We start from the raw sequence: 19,450 nt of genomic DNA, 5'->3' as shown, positions 1-19,450 counted from the left end.
CTTTAGTTTTAATATATATTATTCCAGTGGTGGATATAACGACAGTAACCCCTGAATTATCGAGGATGGCAACAAAACCGGTTCCACAACAACTTCAGTTGCGCAAATCAGATTTTTTTTGTCGTGAAACCCTGGTAGTGGAACAAATGACTTTTAGATTTGATCAAAACTACTGATAAACGTGTTGAAGTTTTGTCTGAGTGTAATATACTGGTATCGCGAAATAATTACACCATGAAAAAAAATGAAAATATTTACACATAAAAATATGTAGCTTAGATTGTTTTATTAATGTGTAGAATATGCTTGTTAACATAAAATTTCCAAATTTTTGAAATTTTCTCAATTTTTTTAATTTGAGTACAACAACAGCTGTAGATATGCGGCCGTTTACAGTACACGTGTATGTGTTCAGAAGCAGTCACTGATGCACGTCACTGACTTTTATGTTGTACCTAAAATGTATATATACATAATGACTTCATTGAGGTAAAAAATATAAATATATATATATATAATATCATAAACTCTTAAACGTGACTATAACAATAAAATTGTCCTATCTAGACATTACAGCTGTATAGTGCACATATGTGCTACAATCCATTTTGCATTGTCATCGAGAAATGCTGTGTAGGTTATGTAACATTTGCACATTTAGTAAACACATGAACTTATATTTTGGTCAATTGCCAATGGAGAAATCAATGACCTGAGTATTTGTGTAAAGGTTTTTCTTGACGACATTCGCATGCAGTTTAGACGTCCATTTATAGCTAATTTATTATGCATTGGTTTATGGACGGACACTTATGGTTCATTCGAATAGGAAATACATTGTAAGTGTTCTGGGACATCCTTAGAGCCATTTTTTGTTTTGTTTTATTTTTCGTTTTTTTGGCGGTAAGCAATTTCGCAGTGTTTTCTTCAGATGAAAATAGCATATTTTGACGAATAGTTTAGTTATAACTTGTTATTTTAATGGTCTTTTGTGGGCGTCACACTGTTTATGGACACCGTAACCGCATGAAGAAACTCTCATAAACCGACGTTTTAACATGCAATACAAAGCACGGTATCTTTAAAACAAGAAACACCTGTGGATTTTTCTCGCAGTCAATAAGTAAATAAAACTTCCTTTTAAAATTTTATTTCAAGTAAGTGTCTAAATGTTTTACGTCATTTTCATTTTTCAATAAGTAAAATGTTAAGCATTATGTACATTATTTGCTTAATTCCTCATTAATACAATACTCTCATGATACAATACATATTTTTGAATACACATATCGATAACAGAGAATGTCAATTTTATCATATTAAAATATTTTAATCTGCGCTTTTTTCTTTGTCAAAAATGTTTACAATGTAAGCTTTCACATCAAAATATCTGGAAAAGTACAGTACGTAGAAATAGGGAGACGGCAAAAACTTCATGGTAACACGACAGCATGTCTGATATAGGATATGAACATAAAAATGTCAATTTCACGCATCGTTATGTATATGGAATTGCATGGTATCTGATTTAAAGACCTCGGCGTAGAATAACATGACGTAGTTCACAGTTGATAACTATCTTTCTGAATCACATAATGTGCTCTTAGATACATACGGTATGTGCATTAGGCTAGTTGCAATATTGCAGCTCAAAAGACTTCTAGAATATGATGTCGTCTTTAGAGCTACAATTGGTGCCTTTCACTGCTAATGGAGCAAAGTAATGAATATGCAAATCACTATTTTAAACGTTTGTATGTATTTTATCCTACTTGTATTATATCGCTTACCTACTACGGTAGATATTAAGTATGGTAGTTATGTTTGTTTTGGACAAAAATGTTATAATTCAATTTTGCCTGTTACGAGCATTTTCATTTGCTAAAAATTTCCTTTATCAGCCCATAAAGGAAAAAAAGGCGTCGCCGTTTGTAACGTTGCTTCTGATTGGTTGAGATGACGGCGTAATAATTTCATAGACAAAAGAGTCCCAAAATGAATTTTGAATATTGAAGAGATTATCTATAGTAAATTGAATTATAAGGATTGATTTGAATAGATTTTTTATGTTATGGAGATATAACACAAAAACCTGATTATGTTTTTGTGTTATATCGCCATAACATAAAAAAAAATCTATTCAGGTTAATCCTTAAATATATGTATACGCATGAAATAATTGGAAACCTACAAAAAAGTATAGAACATCGTGTCCGAGTGATTTTCTGAGGCAGTGCTCCACTAGGAAACTATAGGCACCATTTCGTACCCGGCCGAAAGGTTGTATCAGGCCGTGTACGTAAATCGCATCTAAATTCCTCAGAATATTTCTGTATGGTTATGGTTCTGGTTTACTCACCGAGGTTCTGTCTTTCTTTCATACGTACGAGTGCCATAGAAACTTGGTGGTATTTTTAATGGACATGTTTTATAAGTTTTCAGCACAGTTATACAATTTACAGTACAAAAACAATCAGTTCAGTACATACAGTGGACAATTCTTATTGGTACATTGAATTTACATACTTGTAGCTATAACAGGAAAGAAGTGAAAGATTTATTTTGGTCAAAGATCAACTATTTGTGTCAACCCTGTGGTATATTTGTGACACAAAATCCATCTCCGTCCAGTAAAGCATATTTATATGGCGATTAATAGATATCAATTGTTCGTTGTTTGTGCATGCTTCAATTAGAGAACATTGCACATTATCTTGAATGCACAACTAAATTAAACAGTTCCTTTTCATTAGATTTCAAGCATAAAAAACATACTTCTTCCGCTTTTGCCAAATTATGTCCACAACCATCATACTGATTCTACTAACATACTTCACTGGGCCTCGTTATCTCGAAGTTGGAGTGGCGAAAATCAGAGTGTTAGAGATAATATTGATATTCTAAGAGAGCGAATTTTGAAACAAGTATACTGTATTCAAGTAAAAAATGTGAATTTCAACCAACATGGTAAGATTATAAGCCTCTGCAGACTCTTTCGAGGCTTTTCTCTCATACCTCAACGTTTGCTTGTTTGTTTGTTTGATTAATTTACGTCCTATTAACAGCTATGGTCATGTAAGGACGGGCTCCCATGTATGATGTGTGTTGTGTGTATGTTGTGCGAGGTGCGTGTTTTGGGAGACTGCGGTATAATAATGTTGTGTCTTCTTGTATAGTGGAACTGTTGTCCTTTTTATAGTGCTATATCACTGAAACATGCCGCCGAAGACACCAAGCAACACACCCCACCCGGTCACATTATACTGACAACGGGCGAACCAGTCGTCCTACTCCCTGTATGCTGAGCGCCAAGCAGGAGCAGAAACTACCACTTTTATAGACTTTGGTGTGTCTCGGCCAGGGCAGAGAATCCAGAGCCTTCCTCGCAGCGGCGAACGCTCAACTCAAGGCCAAAAGTGAGGTGATGCCAAGGGAGGCATTAGGAAAGATAAAGTCAGTTAGGAAGAAGAGAAAAGATAAGATCCTAAATTTAGTCGCCTTTTACGATCATGCAATAGGGGCAGCAGGTACAATTCTAACGCCCTACCTGCAGGGCAATACCTCAACGTGTTACTGCAGGGCAATACCTCAACGTGTTACTGCAGGGCAATACCTGAACATGTTTACTGCAATTTTACAACTGAAATATTCCTTTAGTTTGAAATAAATCCGAAAAAAACGCGACTGTAACTCGATTCTCTATACATGAAAATTGCATGATATTCCGACGCAAAGTCATTGAATCATGCCCTTGGGTTGACATTCACCTGACTTAATATCAAAAGGCTGGAAAATATCATTAATAAACACGTTTTGTAACATATACATCATAAACGAAAATAGCAAAGATATTAAAATGAGGTCTGACAAAATAAACCACATTCTACAGATTACTTTTTTGTTTGTTTTGGATAATAGAATACCATTATATAGAACAGACTGTCGGAGATTAACCAGGATACTATGTAAATTTAATCAATATGATTGCAGCCCTCCATCGATCTGACTGGTAAAACGACAAAATGACAGCTATTCCAAGAACCCAAGATTCAATTAAATAGAAACAGTCATCAAATCGCGCGGTATCCAAGGCGAAACCATATTTCTACAAACAACAGGGACCTGACATGAATTTCTGACCAACAGTATTGTTATACATGTATATATAGAGAGAGAGAGAGAGATCGCAGATTTGGTTTAGTTTGGTTTTTCTATTTAAATTCCATCACAAGGATATTCAACATTTATTTATTATAGTATAGTGTTGGTTAGAAATTCGTGCCAGGTCCCTGTGCTACAAAACACTAGTCTTTCTTTCCTAATATTATGTTTTGCAACATGTGGCATATGGATATGATGTTGTCCTTTATTCACATGTTACCATGATATTTGCCACTTCATTTTAATCAGTTTTACATCAGGAAAAATATATACATTTGTTTTTTTATTCACGGCTATTATATTGCTTCGTTTGCTGATACCGTTAAAATGTTACCGTGCAAGCGAGTTTTTAAATATAAGCAGACATGAACATATCTAATCAGCATATATAAAGACCGTTTGGTTCTGTTTGCAAATTGCAAGAGAATAAAAAATGATGCATAAAATGTACCAGTTAGTAAATTAATATGCTTAATAAGCATATTTATTATAATGAATTCAACTCATCATTGTATTATTACATGATTTGGATTATCCTAACCAGAATAAGATAGCAAAGGAAAGCCGGAGAACCCGGAGTAAAACCACATCCGTGTATGTTTCGAATACACATCCCCAGATGGCATGGACTAGTACTGGATGTACATGTAGTAAAATGTAAGAATGAAAGTCGAAATCTAAGCCGAACCGTAGCTGAACAGCAGATGGCAAAGTCTATTTATAACACAAACCTCCAATTAGTTGTTGAGTAATTATAATGTTATATTTTCTTACCAGTCGCAAATAGAAATACCAGAAACCCTTGGAGTAAACACACAAAAGGGAATCAGTAATGGTTTTCTATGTCACTGGGACGTAAAACCTTAATCAGTTAACACTTCAATCAAAAGGCCGTCTGGCTTTCTACTATAAACCTGAAACTCTAGATCCGGTGTTTGGGGCTCACTAGTAACAGATTGTAGAATAGTTAATCGTCAGTGGATAACTTTTCTCTGGGTTTTAAGATAGTGCGTCAAAACACCCAGGAATCCTTGTGGATCTTAATGGTAGATAAACCACAAACTAGTGATAGAACACAATCAATCTAATTATAGTAAAATCTGCTATGTAGAAGTACATTCTTTGTGTACATGTTTTATAATTTGGTAGCATTTTCTTGTATGAAAACAGTAGTAAATGAAAGGTATTTAAAAGGAACATTTCTTAAAACACTATGATATCTTGATTAACAGGATTTCGAATTCATTTAAACTTTCTTATTGATGAAAATATGACTGTCTACCGACATGCTGTTTGCTGTAATGCCGTTGAAATATTAGAGAATATGGAGTTGGATATGCTGTCAAGTAATATAAGGCTGCGAGTGATGTGATGGGGATACAGGAATGATACTGTCCAGAAATGGAAAGTGAACATTAGATGTATAATCAATACGTCTTAAAAAATTATACTGCCCAGGCCCCGATTTCTGGAAACAAACTTAAGTAAAAAACTTACATGAATTTTCATATAAGATATATAAGGAAAATAACTTGATAAATACTATAACTTTTGTTCAACCCACTTGTACATGTAAGTATAATGGTCATGTAATAAATGCATAAAGAGACTGTACACAAACAAGTTATATGTGCCACGAATTTGATTTGGGGGGGGGGGGGGGGGAGCAAGAAAAGCACTTTCCCGAATTCTTAAAACAAATTCAGATCTGTATGAAAAACAAAGTAAAGATTCTGTTGCAATTATTTTTGGGGCAACACCCTATCTGTACTGGACTATGTGGTAGTAAATGACATATTAAAAGCTCTTCTTCATAAAACTTAATGGAAGTGCAAGTTTATTAATCATTACAATATAGAGCAAATATTGATGCCGTTGGAATTTAAATGTGTTCAACGTTAAAACAAATTCAGATCTGTATGAAAAACAAAGTAAAGATTCTGTTGCAATTATTTTTGGGGCAACACCCTATCTGTACTGGACTATGTGGTAGTAAATGACATATTAAAAGCTCTTCTTCATAAAACTTAATGGAAGTGCAAGTTTATTAATCATTACAATATAGAGCAAATATTGATGCCGTTGGAATTTAAATGTGTTCAACGTTATAAAGCTATATTAATTATGATGGAAACTTACTTACATTTTAGGGTACGATTACTTGACAACCTTTTCGTCCCAGACGCTCGTGCGATCCGCAATACAAGCATTTATTTAAACTTCGCATATCGTATTTTGTATGATTACCTTAGTATTGTATCACTGTAAAATGTTTCATATCGCCACACTAAATTGCACAGCTGGTGCATAAATCACTGTACAAAACAGACAAGACGATACCAATCTACCACAATAACTCAATTCTGTCATATCCGCTTGATATAATCAGCACAAATATGTACGTTCGGTCTAGAGCGTCGATATTCTTTTGAGATTTTTCTGCAATTACTTCTGCAAGACTCCGTGATATTATCTTGGGCAGTCGCTGCAATATCAATTTTCGTAAAATATATAATATTTGTGAAAATCGTTAATAATTTTCTGCGTCGCTAATCTAACCAGGAGGATAGTATATTTAATTTGTTTGACTGATGCGCATCACTGCTGGATTCACGCACTGTACTGCTAGATCCGCTGTGTGTGTGTGTGTGTGTGTTGTGTATATATAAAATCACAATGTTGTGTATATATAAAATCACAATGTTGTCATTTTCAAAAGATCCTTAAGAATTGGGTTTAAGTTTATATTAATAAATTTTGAAGTAATGTCCCCGTGTAAGTGTTGAATCGCTTTAAATAAGGTATGCGTGGTAATAAAATGTACACAAGAAAACAATCATATATTTCTTGTTTGGTTTTTAACATTTTAGTCTATTGTTGAAAATAACAACAAGGAATAGGCAGAAGTTTTCATAACTTAGAAAGCATTTCCTGACAATTAATTATTTATCTAAAGATTTAAGGTATAGGTCTAGATTGAATATGGCGGGAAAAGGCGCATTGCGGTTTTTTTCATCTGTACTCGTTAAATGTTGTAAAAATTTATCTGTTCGCTGGAACTCGTTAGTCCTTGTATAATTTCCGTCAACAATAGTCATCATTTATTTATTCATTTTCGTCTATTTTAAAAAACTTTAAAATTTACACGTATAATTCTGTTTCTGTGTATAAAAAGTTAGCGAATCTCTTCCTTCTTTACAGGAAGGTCACATAAAAGCTATTCATATCAGACGACATTAAATGCCTCGCTTCACGGACTAATTAGAAGCTACGCGCATTTCTGATCCCGCGTTGCGATATTGTTTAGGAATTGAATATGCTGTTCCTTTAGACGTCACTTACAAAACCTTTCCGAAACGGCTTTAATATATGGTAATGCAAAATAGATTGATGATTCTGTAGAGTCGTAAAGTTATTATCTTACTGTTAATACGACATTTATCACCACCTACTGAACAATTGAATTTAAAATAAATCAAATGGAAATAAAATTCAGTAAAAATTCTTACCCGATTTTCTATAAAATTGACAAAAAAATGCTAAAGCATGGTAATGTTCCCCTCCGCCAATTAAACTACAACACAAGCCTATACTTGTACAAAAATGTCATTTTGTCATCAAAACTAAAAATAATATACAGATTACCGTAAAGTCGACATCTTTATTATGTATGTAAACGGATATCAAAGGAGCCTATGGCCTTGGAAATAGGCCTCCAGCCGGAAACAGTAGGTCCGGCTTGGATCTGTGACAAGTGGAAGTTAGGGGTTCCTCAGGGATCCATCTTGGATCCACTCACTTTTAATGTTTTTGTTTTATATATGAAATGCATAATTATGATGACAATAAAGCAAAAATTGTATACACTTTAGAATTGTCTGGAAACTGAATAAAATCTGATTAAATGGCTCAGTATTTTTATTATAAAATTCCAGAAGTTTAGCGAACAAACTTTTTGAGAAAAACAACATCTTTTGATAGTGGCGATATTGCCATTAAGCAATCTTCGATATTCTAGTGGTTACTATCACTGACGTTATATCCATCCCTTGACTATCACACAGTAAACCTGAAGGCAGTTCAGAAGAAAATAATATGAGCAATCACAAGCCTGGAAAGACTTCCTTTGAAAACTCCATTTGTCCACTTTTTATATTCTGATTATTAGCAGAATGCTGTGACACGGATTATTTGTAAACATGGCTTTACCCGTGAGTTTCACCTCTGCTACTAATGCCATAAAGGTGTCATTTATATAACATGTACATATATATGTACAAGTATTAGCTAAGTGCAAAAAGCTAAGTGGGCTACGCGGAAGCTTAACCATTTGATTGGAAAGAATATGAAAATTCAACAATGGTACGATAATATTACTTAACGATTTCAAATGTTGGAAATGAAAACCACGATCCGCAGGGAATTTCCCCCATAATGGTACAAAACACGCGTTCTTTGTAGTAAAACGTAGTAAAACAAGTCACGTGCTTATACTTCATTCATGCCATTGGCCGAAATATGGAATTGTTTTATAAGTCACATGACTGTGTGTTTACTTTGACTTTGATTTCTCTTACCTGGTATTTAGTGTATATATGTAATTTGGCCTTTTGACGAAGATCATATTTTCTTTGTGTTATATGCATCTGTTTGAAACCAAAAGGAAGTAAATATAAATTTAGAATTCTACGAATTTAGCCGGGAGAAGCCGATCTTCGCTGATCTTAGATTAGACGGTTACACCGATTGAATTTGTCAATTCGCATTATATATAGTTTATAGATAAAACGTAGAAATGGCGGTTTTATAACTCAATTCAGTCCATTATTTATTGTAAAACAGTACAAATGTGCAAGACCAGATGATATGCATGCAATGTTAATAATATTTTGGAGACTAGATTTTTTCAAATAAATCAATTTTTCCGAAAATTGGCAAGCAATCCAACACTATATTTGGACTGTAAACACACAATCATGTGATCACTAGTTACCCATAATTCAATTCTATATTTCGGCCAATGGCATGAATGAAGTATAAGCACGTGACTTGTTTTACAACGTTTTTACTACAAAAATAGATCAAATACATATTTATGAAATTCAATGTGGTTCCGTTCCCGGAAGGAGTTTTAGCCCCAAGGTTGAACCAGGCCACGACTAAAAATTGAATATGCCTTATGTACTTGTAAGTGTAGCGGGGGATGCATTAAAATATTTATGTATATACATGTATGTACATGTATAGGGCAAGCTGGCAAGTTAATCTGGTTTAATTATATATAATTAAATTGTGTTGTGAATTTAGCTGCTAGTTTCTCATTTCGTTATTCTTGGCCGTAACAACAGCTACGATAATATATAAAATACATTTGCCTTCATTCGTTGTGTTTATAAGTTACGTTTGCGTTTGATTTACCCACAGTGTTTTATGAGAAACCATTCAATATTGCCATTCAATAAATTTGATATCACGTACTTGTTTTTAATTTGAAATTGCAACAGTTTGTAAAAAACAACAAAAGTGAAATTTATAAAGATGTAAGATATAGAATACTTTGCCGGGAGTAGCCGAAACTTTGGTGTAAACTTAAAAAACATGGAGTTCAAGGGAAAAAATAAAAAATTATAAAGTCTCCATATGATAATGTATAATCATGTGAAATACAATGGTCATATAACAGAATATTTTGATAACAAAATCGGTCTCTTCCAAGGCGACGTTCTCTCACCAATTTTATACAATTTATTTGTGAATGATTGTGAAATGAATTTTATTAAAGAAAGATGTCAACCGGTTGAAATTGGTATAATATCCCTGTTTCTACTTATGTAGGAACAGACGATACAGTCATTATTGCAGAAAACCCGCATACTTTACAAACTATGTTGGATGCAATGTTTTTGTATAATAATGAATGGAAGCTTACACTTCAGTCAACCACAGTGTACCGTTATACGATTCTTTTGATGTACATCAAATGACTAAATTACCTGTTTTATTGCCTTCAGTTTTACAATGAGATAGGCCAGGGGTGGATATGACGTCAGTGATAATAACCCCTGGAGTATCGACGATGCCATTAATTTTGAAAATAAAAACTTCTTGGTGTTAAGTTTGATTTACTTTTGAATTTTGACCTTCATACAGCATTTCGGAAACTTGTAGAAAGACTCTCATTTGACATTCAAAGGGAGAAGTGTAATTTACTACTCCTTCAGTGCGGTTTATAATTTTAATGACTGTCCTTATGTGTGGCATTTTACTAGCATGAAAAGTGTATTCAGCAAATTGAAAGATCCGAGGACATGCTTTACGTTTGATCTATCAGGGGCTGGGCTGTCTCATCTTTTAATCGTATTTTAAAACTTTCAGGATCTGATGGATAAGTCACATTCACGACCTGATATCATTTGAAACTGTCTTCTCATTATACTTTATCCTATGGTAGTATTTATGCTGCACACAACCACATATTCTAAATGTAAACGATCAAAATGAATAGTTAACCATGGTGTCAAGACAAGGTAACAAAGTTACATGTAATTTCAGCCAAGAGAGAAAGACAAAATAAAGAAAAAAAATGTTAGAAGGACAAACACGGTTAGATACATGTTGGTACAGACACATCCTCGATACTCCAGGGGTTCCGTAATCTCATGATGAAATTGGAGGCAGCTCAGCGGAAAACAGCTGAACCAATCACAGGCCTGCAAAGATTTCATTTGAAGACTTCAGATACATCAAAGCCACGGTGTACAGTTATACGGCTCGTTTGATATGCATCAAACGACTAAATTACCTGTTCTGTTCTGTTGCCTCCAATTCTACCATTAGATAGTCCAGGGATGTAGAGATTGTAAGTGATCGGAACCCCTGGAGTATCGAGGATGGTACAGACGGAGATCCATCTCATTTTAATCACCAGGCTTTGGAACAGAATATAGGAAACTTTAATAGACTGGGTCACACATATGGAATGGCACTATTTTTTGTGTTCTATCTGAGCTGTGTGAGCCCTCCCCCTAATGACTATGTAGCCCCTAAAGACCGTGTGAACCCCCTAATGGCTATGCGAGCCCCCTAATGACTATGTGAGTCCCCTAATGGCTTTGTGAGCCCTATAATGGATGTTTGGGTTCCCTAATGATTGCATGAGCCCCTCATGGCTGTGTGAGTGGCCAGTGTTTTTTTCTCCATGTACTCCAGCATTCCTCCAAATGACCCTTGCTATTAAACCAATTGAACCAAACTTAGTCTGTGTTAACGGCACTGTGATGCCATGCCATGTGTACGAATCAATCTATAGGGAAATATGAGTTTTGAGTGTAAATTTTAATTTGTTTTTATTTTTAACATTTAACTTCTAGAACACTTTTGCTTACTTTGGTATGGTATAACCTCACATTGTCCAAATCTTTACATAGGTATGATATTCTTTTTTCTTTCTTGTAAAAAACAACTCAAAGTTTTGTTCTATATGTGTATTTTAATGAATACTGAATTCACATCCAACAGACAACTTACATCACAATATCTGTCACCCCAAAAAGTCACTTGTTCTTGGTCATACCTGTATAATCATGTCTTTCCTTGAAAGTTTTTGGTCAGCATTTACATCAAGCTTTCCATAGACCAAAATGTAACATTCACAGGGATCTGATAATTAGTAACAGTTAATTTTGATATTATACAATCAGATTACAGGTCCCTGTGCACCAGTGTCCACAGACCATTTTTAGACATATACATGTCTAGATATAAAATACAGTACTCTACATGGTGTTTAATACATATATGCACAACGTAGCATCCCTATTTTTGATCTAGATCCCTAAAATGTCTAATAGTTATGAATGGGCACCGACTCTCTGGCGCATATAAATATATACATATTAACTGTAACCAATCTTCGTATCCATGTGGAAATGGTCAATGTACAGTAGCTACACCGGTTAATGACAAAAAATACTGGTTTCCCCTTTCTTTATGACACAAGAAATATTCGAGTTGCCAAGGCATTCATTATCATCTATGTTATAGTTACCCATAGTACACGAAAAATTATTTTAAAATGAAAATGATCCCAAGCAGCTCAACAATAACATCCTCTAACTCCAAGATTTTTTCGAAATAGAAAATTTTCTAAAGGAAAGCAATGCTGTCTTGTAGACAATTGTATGTTGTAAAGAATCGTTAATGAATAATACATGTGATTTATTGCTCTTTCAGCTTAATAGAACGAAAATCTTATCTTTGTTATTAGAGAAATGAAGTGTTTCAATGGTCTTTCTGAGAATTCGGCCTGTTTTCACAAATAAATTGAATTTTTCTTGGTAATCTTTCGGTTCTATTACTACATGGTTCACATCACGCAAAGGGAAGTAACTCTGATAGATTAGAATGCCAATAAGTTTGCTGTTTTTACCCTAAATAGATAACTCTAAATGAATCATTACCAGCTGTTAAATACATATTAATCTCCATCTCAGGTTTTATATATTAAATATACATTTAAATTAGTATTATCAAAATAGAATATTTTCAACCACACTTAATTCGAACTATATATTGTATATATCTCACAAAATGGCAACTCCAAACCGAAAATTGTGATCATACATTTTAGTATAATCAGGAATCTGTATTTAGTAACAATATGTATGTTCATCTCATCAATAATAAGACTTTATAATCAATTTCTACCAGCATAATTGCTCCAGTGGTCACCTTATCTTCATTCATGAAGTCGGAATGTAAAGCAAAATGAAATTTCCAAAAACTGAAATTCAGCTGCAAGCATGCAATCTGTAGACTTAAACAAGCAGGCTTGCATGTCTGCATGATCTTTTCTCAAGTGTAGTCCATATACAAGTAGAGATACGACGGAAAAAAATTATTCAATTTTTATTTAATTTTTTATTTATTTTTGTGAAGTTCAAATTTCAAGAAAGAGATCCTTTAATTAATACTAATCAAATAAGTTTTCATATAAGGCTTTCCTTTTTTAGATAAACATTTGGAAAAAACTAACTTCAATCTGAAAAAAAATCCTACATAAACTGCAATTCAATAAAATGTCAATTTTTCATAACTTAAAGAAGTCAACCATGGCATCAAGCTAGCAAGAGACATGCCATAACGTTGATAATTTCATAATAATAATAACTTGACACTATGTTGTCTTATTATCACACATCTCATGTTTGAAAATGAGCTGACGACTGTATGTGACAAAAGTGACTTAGTTTCGATAAATTTCTCCAAATGCTGCCCCATCATGACGCTTTGAAGACCCCTACAAGAGCTGGTCGTATTGTCCGTGACTGGAGCTTGTAGCCCACTTTTGTAGTAACAGCGATGGTGGAACCAGCTTCTTCATTTGGGGTGGGAACTTCAAACATGGCCTCGTGGATAAAAGGATCAAACTTTTCACCTTCAGCGGGCGTGATCTGTTCCAACCCATGCTTATTAAACACCTTTTGCAATTGTGATTCTGTCATTGTGAGTCCCTCAAACAAATTCTTTAAATGAATATTGTCCTTGTTCACTTCCTCCTTGGGTACACTTTCTGTGGCTTTGCCTAAAATGTCTGCAACCTCAAGCAAATCTTTACAGAATCCTTGGATCCCGAAAATCTTAGCATCATCAACCTGTTTCTTCATTCTTTGTCTCACATTCTCTGTCTCTGCCAAAGCACGCAAGTATTTTTCCTGTAAAAAATTGTTTATACCATATTAAATGCAACTAACACAACATAGGAAGGGATGTAACTTATAAAATGAAACAAGAGGCCCAAGAGGCCTTGACGGTCACCTGTGTGCTGCTACAGAAAAGCATTGCAAAGTTGGTTCAAATCTGTAAAAAGTATTTACGAATTAGAATAAACTTTAAAGTTGAACCTTTTAGAATTTTGATTTTTTGTTTTTCATTTTGATAGTGTATTATTTTACCAAACCTTATGCTTAAAATTCCAATTTGCTTTTGCAATGTTAAACAACAAAACCAAACAAGAAGTCAGTCATTAATGTCAGTGATTTTATAAATTTCACTTTTTAATCTATGAAGATTATTTGGTTTCATCAAATCTGTGAATTCAGAATAAGATTTTTGAAGTTTTAGTCTATTTGACCCCTTTTGGCCCCACCCCTCTGGCCTCTGGGAGTCAGCCAGGCCAGGACAAATATGGATTTGGTGTTAAAATGCTATTTCAGGCTAATAATTCTACCCAGTTTGACTAATTTCCTATGAAAACAAAGCAAATAATGTTAATAAATGTGTTTTTCCTATATACCCAAAAAATAAAAAAAAAATAAACTATAGTAAACTTGACGCCCTACCCAGGGGAAAATCTGAGATCCCAGGGCCATGAAATTCACAATTTTTGTAAAGGGCCTTAAGACCTTCCAATCTATGAAGAGTATCAGGTTCCATCAAATCTGTGAATTCAGAAGAAGATTTTTGAAGTTTTAGCCTATTTGACCCTTTTTTGGCCCCGCCCCTAAGGCCCCTGGGGGTCGGCCAGGACCAATATGGATATGACGATAAAATGCTATCTCAGGCTAAACATTCTAACCCAGTTTGACTAATTTCCTATGAAAAATAAGCAAAAAATATTCATAAATGTGTTTTTCCTATATAAACTATAGTAAACTTGACGCCCTACCCAGGGGAAAATCTGAGATCCCAGGGCCATGAAATTCACAATTTTTGTAAAGGGCCTTAAGACCTTCCAATCTATGAAGAGTATCAGGTTCCATCAAATCTGTGAATTCAGAAGAAGATTTTTGAAGTTTTAGCCTATTTGACCCTTTTTTGGCCCCACCCCTAAGGCCCCTGGGGGTCAGCCAGGACCAATATGGATATGACGATAAAATGCTATCTCAGGCTAAACATTCTAACCCAGTTTGACTAAATTCCTATGAAAAATAAGCAAAAAATATTCATATATGTGTTTTTCCTATATAAACTATAGTAAACTTGACCCCCTCCCCAGGGGGAAACATGAGACCCCAGGGTCATATAATTCACAATTTTTGTAAAGGACCTTAAGACCTTTCCATCTATGAAGAGTATTTGATTCTACCAGTTCCAGAATTTTAGAAGAAGATTTTTGAAGTTTTAGCCTATTTGACCCCTTTTGGCCCCACCCCTAAGGCCCCTGGGAGTCAGTCATGGAAAATTTGTTAATAGACATGGCCATTTCATAGGGATAATTCTGACAACATTTGACTAATTTTCTATTATAAATGACCAAGTAATGCTCCAAAATGTGTTTTCACTATATAAACTATAGTAAACTTAACCCCCTCCCCAGGGGGAAACCTGAGACCCCAGGGTCATATAATTCACAATTTTTGTAGAGGGCCTTGAGACCTTTCTATTTATGAAGAGTATTTGACTCTACCACATCTGTGAGTGGAGGAGAAGATTTTTGAAATTTTAGTCAATTTTACCCCTTTTGGCCCCTCCCACAGCCCCCTGGGGGGGTGGGGGTCATATAATTCACAATTTTGATTGACCATATGCCTTAGAAGGTTTGTGCAAAATTTCATTGAAATTGCTTCAGCGGTTTTTGAGAAGAAGTCGAAAATGTAAATTGTTTACGAACACACGACGGACGACGACGGACAAAAGGCGATTTGAATAGGTCACTTGAGACTTCGTCTCATGATCAGGTGACCTAAAAAGACATAATCATAAAGTGTAAACACAGACGTTGGTCATTTTGCAAATGGAAATAATTCTTCTGCAATTTGAGAGCGAATAAAACTTGGAAAAAAAGACACATATTGAAAAGTTACATAACTATTTAGGGTTACACTTTAAAACATCAAACTTTATATTAACACAAAAATGTGACAACTTTGCATCAGGTTAAAAGCTGCCACACAGAAAGAAGAATGAAATAAAATTATATGTCATCAATATCGTTTTAATCCATTTTTTTTCTTGCAGTCACACAAATCACTAATATATATGTATACAAACATTAAGGCAGGTGATCCATTATATATCTTCTTTTAACTAAAAAAGATATCATAATTGCCTGCCTAGGCTTCTACATACAGTATAAAGAAATATTTACATATATCGAAAGCAAATTTTGTGATTGATAATTAATATTGTACCTGTGGTACATATTTCCGTCGAGAAAATGGCCACAGTCTTTGAACATAAAAACCATCTGTAGGCCAAATTCGTCTTGTAAGTCTACGAAATAACCCGGGTACCTTCATATCTTTCACGGATTCCTCCAGTTTAGCTTTTTCTTTCTGAAGTTTATCTTCCGCTTCAGCTGCAGCATTGGCAGCCTTCTGGTCTGGCTTGACATCAGGTTTTTCTTGTGGTTTGTCTCCCTTTGTTCCAGGAGGTGGCGATGAATTATTGTTTGTTTCTGTGGCTGTTGTTGAACATTGCTTCAGATTGGATCTGGAAAAAAAATCAAACAAATGGTCAGCACTGTTTTAACTAAAAGTCCTCAAAATCTTGTTTTAAATATTTATTCAGATCGGACTAGTAGTGGTGTACTGATTATCAGAAATATCAATTAAATCAAGTCTGACCAAAGCTGATTTGATGATCAACTGAGCCAAGGAAGCATGCTCTGTCAGCTGAGTGACAGGTGGTATTTAACACTATATGTACACAAACAGTACCACAACGACAAGCTCATTTACATGTTCAACAATATAGAATATGTTACACATTGCAATAAGTTTTAGCATTAGTATATATATAATTTTACATTTATGTGCCAGTACTGTATGGCATGGGAATAAATATACATGTATCATATAGTATACAGTTTGACAAATATATACATGTAAATACTGGATTACCCCTATATAACTCTACTATTATTATGGATACTGGAACAAAATGAATATATAGCCCAGAAATCTACAAACCTTGAAAATACATGATGAAACTTAGGGTGATGTTATTGTGAACAGGTTAGGATAACTGTTGATATATAGATGTACATGTTGTATGTGAAGAATGATAATTAATTGGATTATTGGCAGGCTGGGTGATCGATACATTGCCCATAACAAATTTTACAGAACTTTTACACAGGATGGAGAAAATTTTGACCAGTGATCATGATACATGTCATTCCTGGTGATTTTATACATGAATTTTAGTACGTGTTAATAATTAGGCCTAGTAGTGGGTATAATTTATGCTACTGTATATATTGACAGAATGTCTTGTGCAGTAAGCCAATAACCTAAATTTTATGTAAAAAATAAAATGTGGGTCGTTGTGGTTTGTACATAGTGTTAAATACAGTCTCTGTAAATCAGCTGACGGAGCATGCTTCTTTGGCTCAGTCAGTTGATCTAGAGCCGTACATTGTAGTTTCACACCGGAGACCCAGGTTTGATTCCTGGTTGGGGCACTTGACAGGAATCATATGTGTTTTTCCCTGATCTTCTACATTTCGAGGTTCTAATGATTTTCTTTTTCACGTTGGGCGTCAATTTTGTAATAGGAGAGGAGAAAATGTAGCGACCAGACCGGGATTCGAACCCGTGACCTCCGAACACTAGCCAAATGCTCTATCGCTGAGCTACCTGATCACTGATGATCAACCCAGTCCAATCCTGCTACATTTGAATTATTTTGAAATAAGAAGATCTGATTTTGTTATCGGATCTGTTATTACGCTTCGACATTATCAACATGATTAATTCTAAATCAAATCTGACATTGAAGGGTCAGTGGCGACTTACTGAAAAAAAGTTTATCAACAAATTGTAGTGTTAATTATAACTGAGGAAAACGCCAAATAGAAAGTACGAATATATAAGAATGAGTTACAAAACGGGGTTACTCCCGGAATCGTTCAAGAAGCATGCTATAGTTACATAAACAAGCTGATGTAACCTTTGAATCGACTGGAATAATATCGGGCGATATTGCTCGAAAATAATATCTTGTCAGCAGTTATCCGCCATGAAAATTACCAAAATATTCCTTAGAGGACAAACCTTAATGTCTGGCAATAATAATTACCTAATTTGTTGTGTACGAAGAAGAGTGAGTCGTGTGATACTAGTCATTCGGTTCGCAGAGCGCAAGCACATGCTGCCAATCGTCGCCATCTTTGATTTTGAATACGTTCGGAACTTTCTAGAGTCATCCACCGATAGAAGATCAGTCTAGAGAGAGGCAACAGATGGGTGTGCTCGATCGGAAAGCCACGCACCGTGTGACATGCATTATAGCAGAAATATATTATAGAAAGGGGGAAAACACCGTATGTATAGAAATTAAAAAAAAAACCAAAACAACCAAAAACCTGCCAGTCAGAGAACACAGATTCACATGTAACTTATATATTATTACGTCATATTATAATTTTTAAATATTTTAATAATGGCATATACATAATGTAAATCATGTTTATTCCGTATTACAACAGAAAAATCCATATCTATATGTAAATATGTTTACATATATTGTAGGCATAGTAGATATTCATTTCATTTTTGTAAAATTTGGATTTTGAAAATGTAATACAGTGTAGCTTTTTGCAAAGCCAGAAACATATATTGTATGTGTTTCTATCAATGCTGTTTCATTTTTGAAAACATGTAAATAATGTGGAACTGGGCATTACGTTTACAATTATATGGATATCTTCCCCCATTTCAGCTAAAAATAGTATGGACCACAGACCATTTTAGGCGTTTTATGGATTTAACTTAGATCAAAAGTCGGTAAAATCATATTCTACATACAATGTACATATAGATATTGTTCTATACATATGCATAGTACAATGTAGAAGAGGACTTTTACCGATTTAAGTTAAATGTAAATGTTTTCATAGCTTCAGATTTCGAAAGGATATAACAAGATTAATGATATAGAACGGGACATCAGCCGTTTCGACGGGAGATCTACAAATATGGAATGGTTCTTTTTGGATATACATGCGTTCATTATATCAATTGATATAATATATCATTAATATACGATAATAAACTCAATAATATTTCACATTACCACGCAATACTAGTTCAAACGCAATAATGTTTCGCAACCATGCAATAATATTTCGTTCTAATGCAATAGTTCAAAATTTTTCATGTCCGTTAATTCCCTGTCACCAGAGATTTAAATAGTATTTCTGCTGTCACCGTATACGTAGCCACATGCCCTAAACTTATAATGATAACAGCCGCCGTGATCTATAAAGTCTTCCACCGAGACGGAGTGGGCAAAATTAAAGAAAGAAAAATGAATTCAATTTAAGTGGATCAAGTTATTTCACGTC

The 19,450-nt window shown here is 34.4% G+C and overlaps 1 protein-coding gene across 2 annotated transcripts; it reads right to left on the bottom strand.

Annotated features, from left to right (window-relative positions):
* Positions 1 to 11,636: 11,636 nt before the first annotated feature.
* On the bottom strand, positions 11,637 to 18,317 carry LOC138335371 (grpE protein homolog 1, mitochondrial-like). Of its 2 annotated transcripts, none has more exons than XM_069284427.1 (3): positions 18,184 to 18,317; positions 16,293 to 16,593; positions 11,637 to 13,874 (listed from the first exon to the last, which is right to left on the bottom strand). In XM_069284427.1, the coding sequence occupies exons 1-3, from the start codon at positions 18,270 to 18,272 to the stop codon at positions 13,440 to 13,442; spliced, it is 825 nt and encodes a 274-aa protein (XP_069140528.1). In that variant the 5' UTR covers positions 18,273 to 18,317; the 3' UTR covers positions 11,637 to 13,439. The 2 variants fall into 2 exon arrangements, with proteins under 2 accessions (XP_069140528.1, XP_069140529.1); XM_069284428.1 differs by having other exon boundaries at positions 16,395 to 16,593.
* Between the last annotated feature and the right edge of the window lie 1,133 nt (positions 18,318 to 19,450).

Source organism: Argopecten irradians, chromosome 11, assembly GCF_041381155.1.
Source record: "Argopecten irradians isolate NY chromosome 11, Ai_NY, whole genome shotgun sequence".
Lineage (NCBI taxonomy): Eukaryota > Metazoa > Mollusca > Bivalvia > Pectinida > Pectinidae > Argopecten > Argopecten irradians.
Note: the sequence above shows the minus strand (reverse complement) of the source record. Positions and strands in the feature narration are given on the sequence as shown.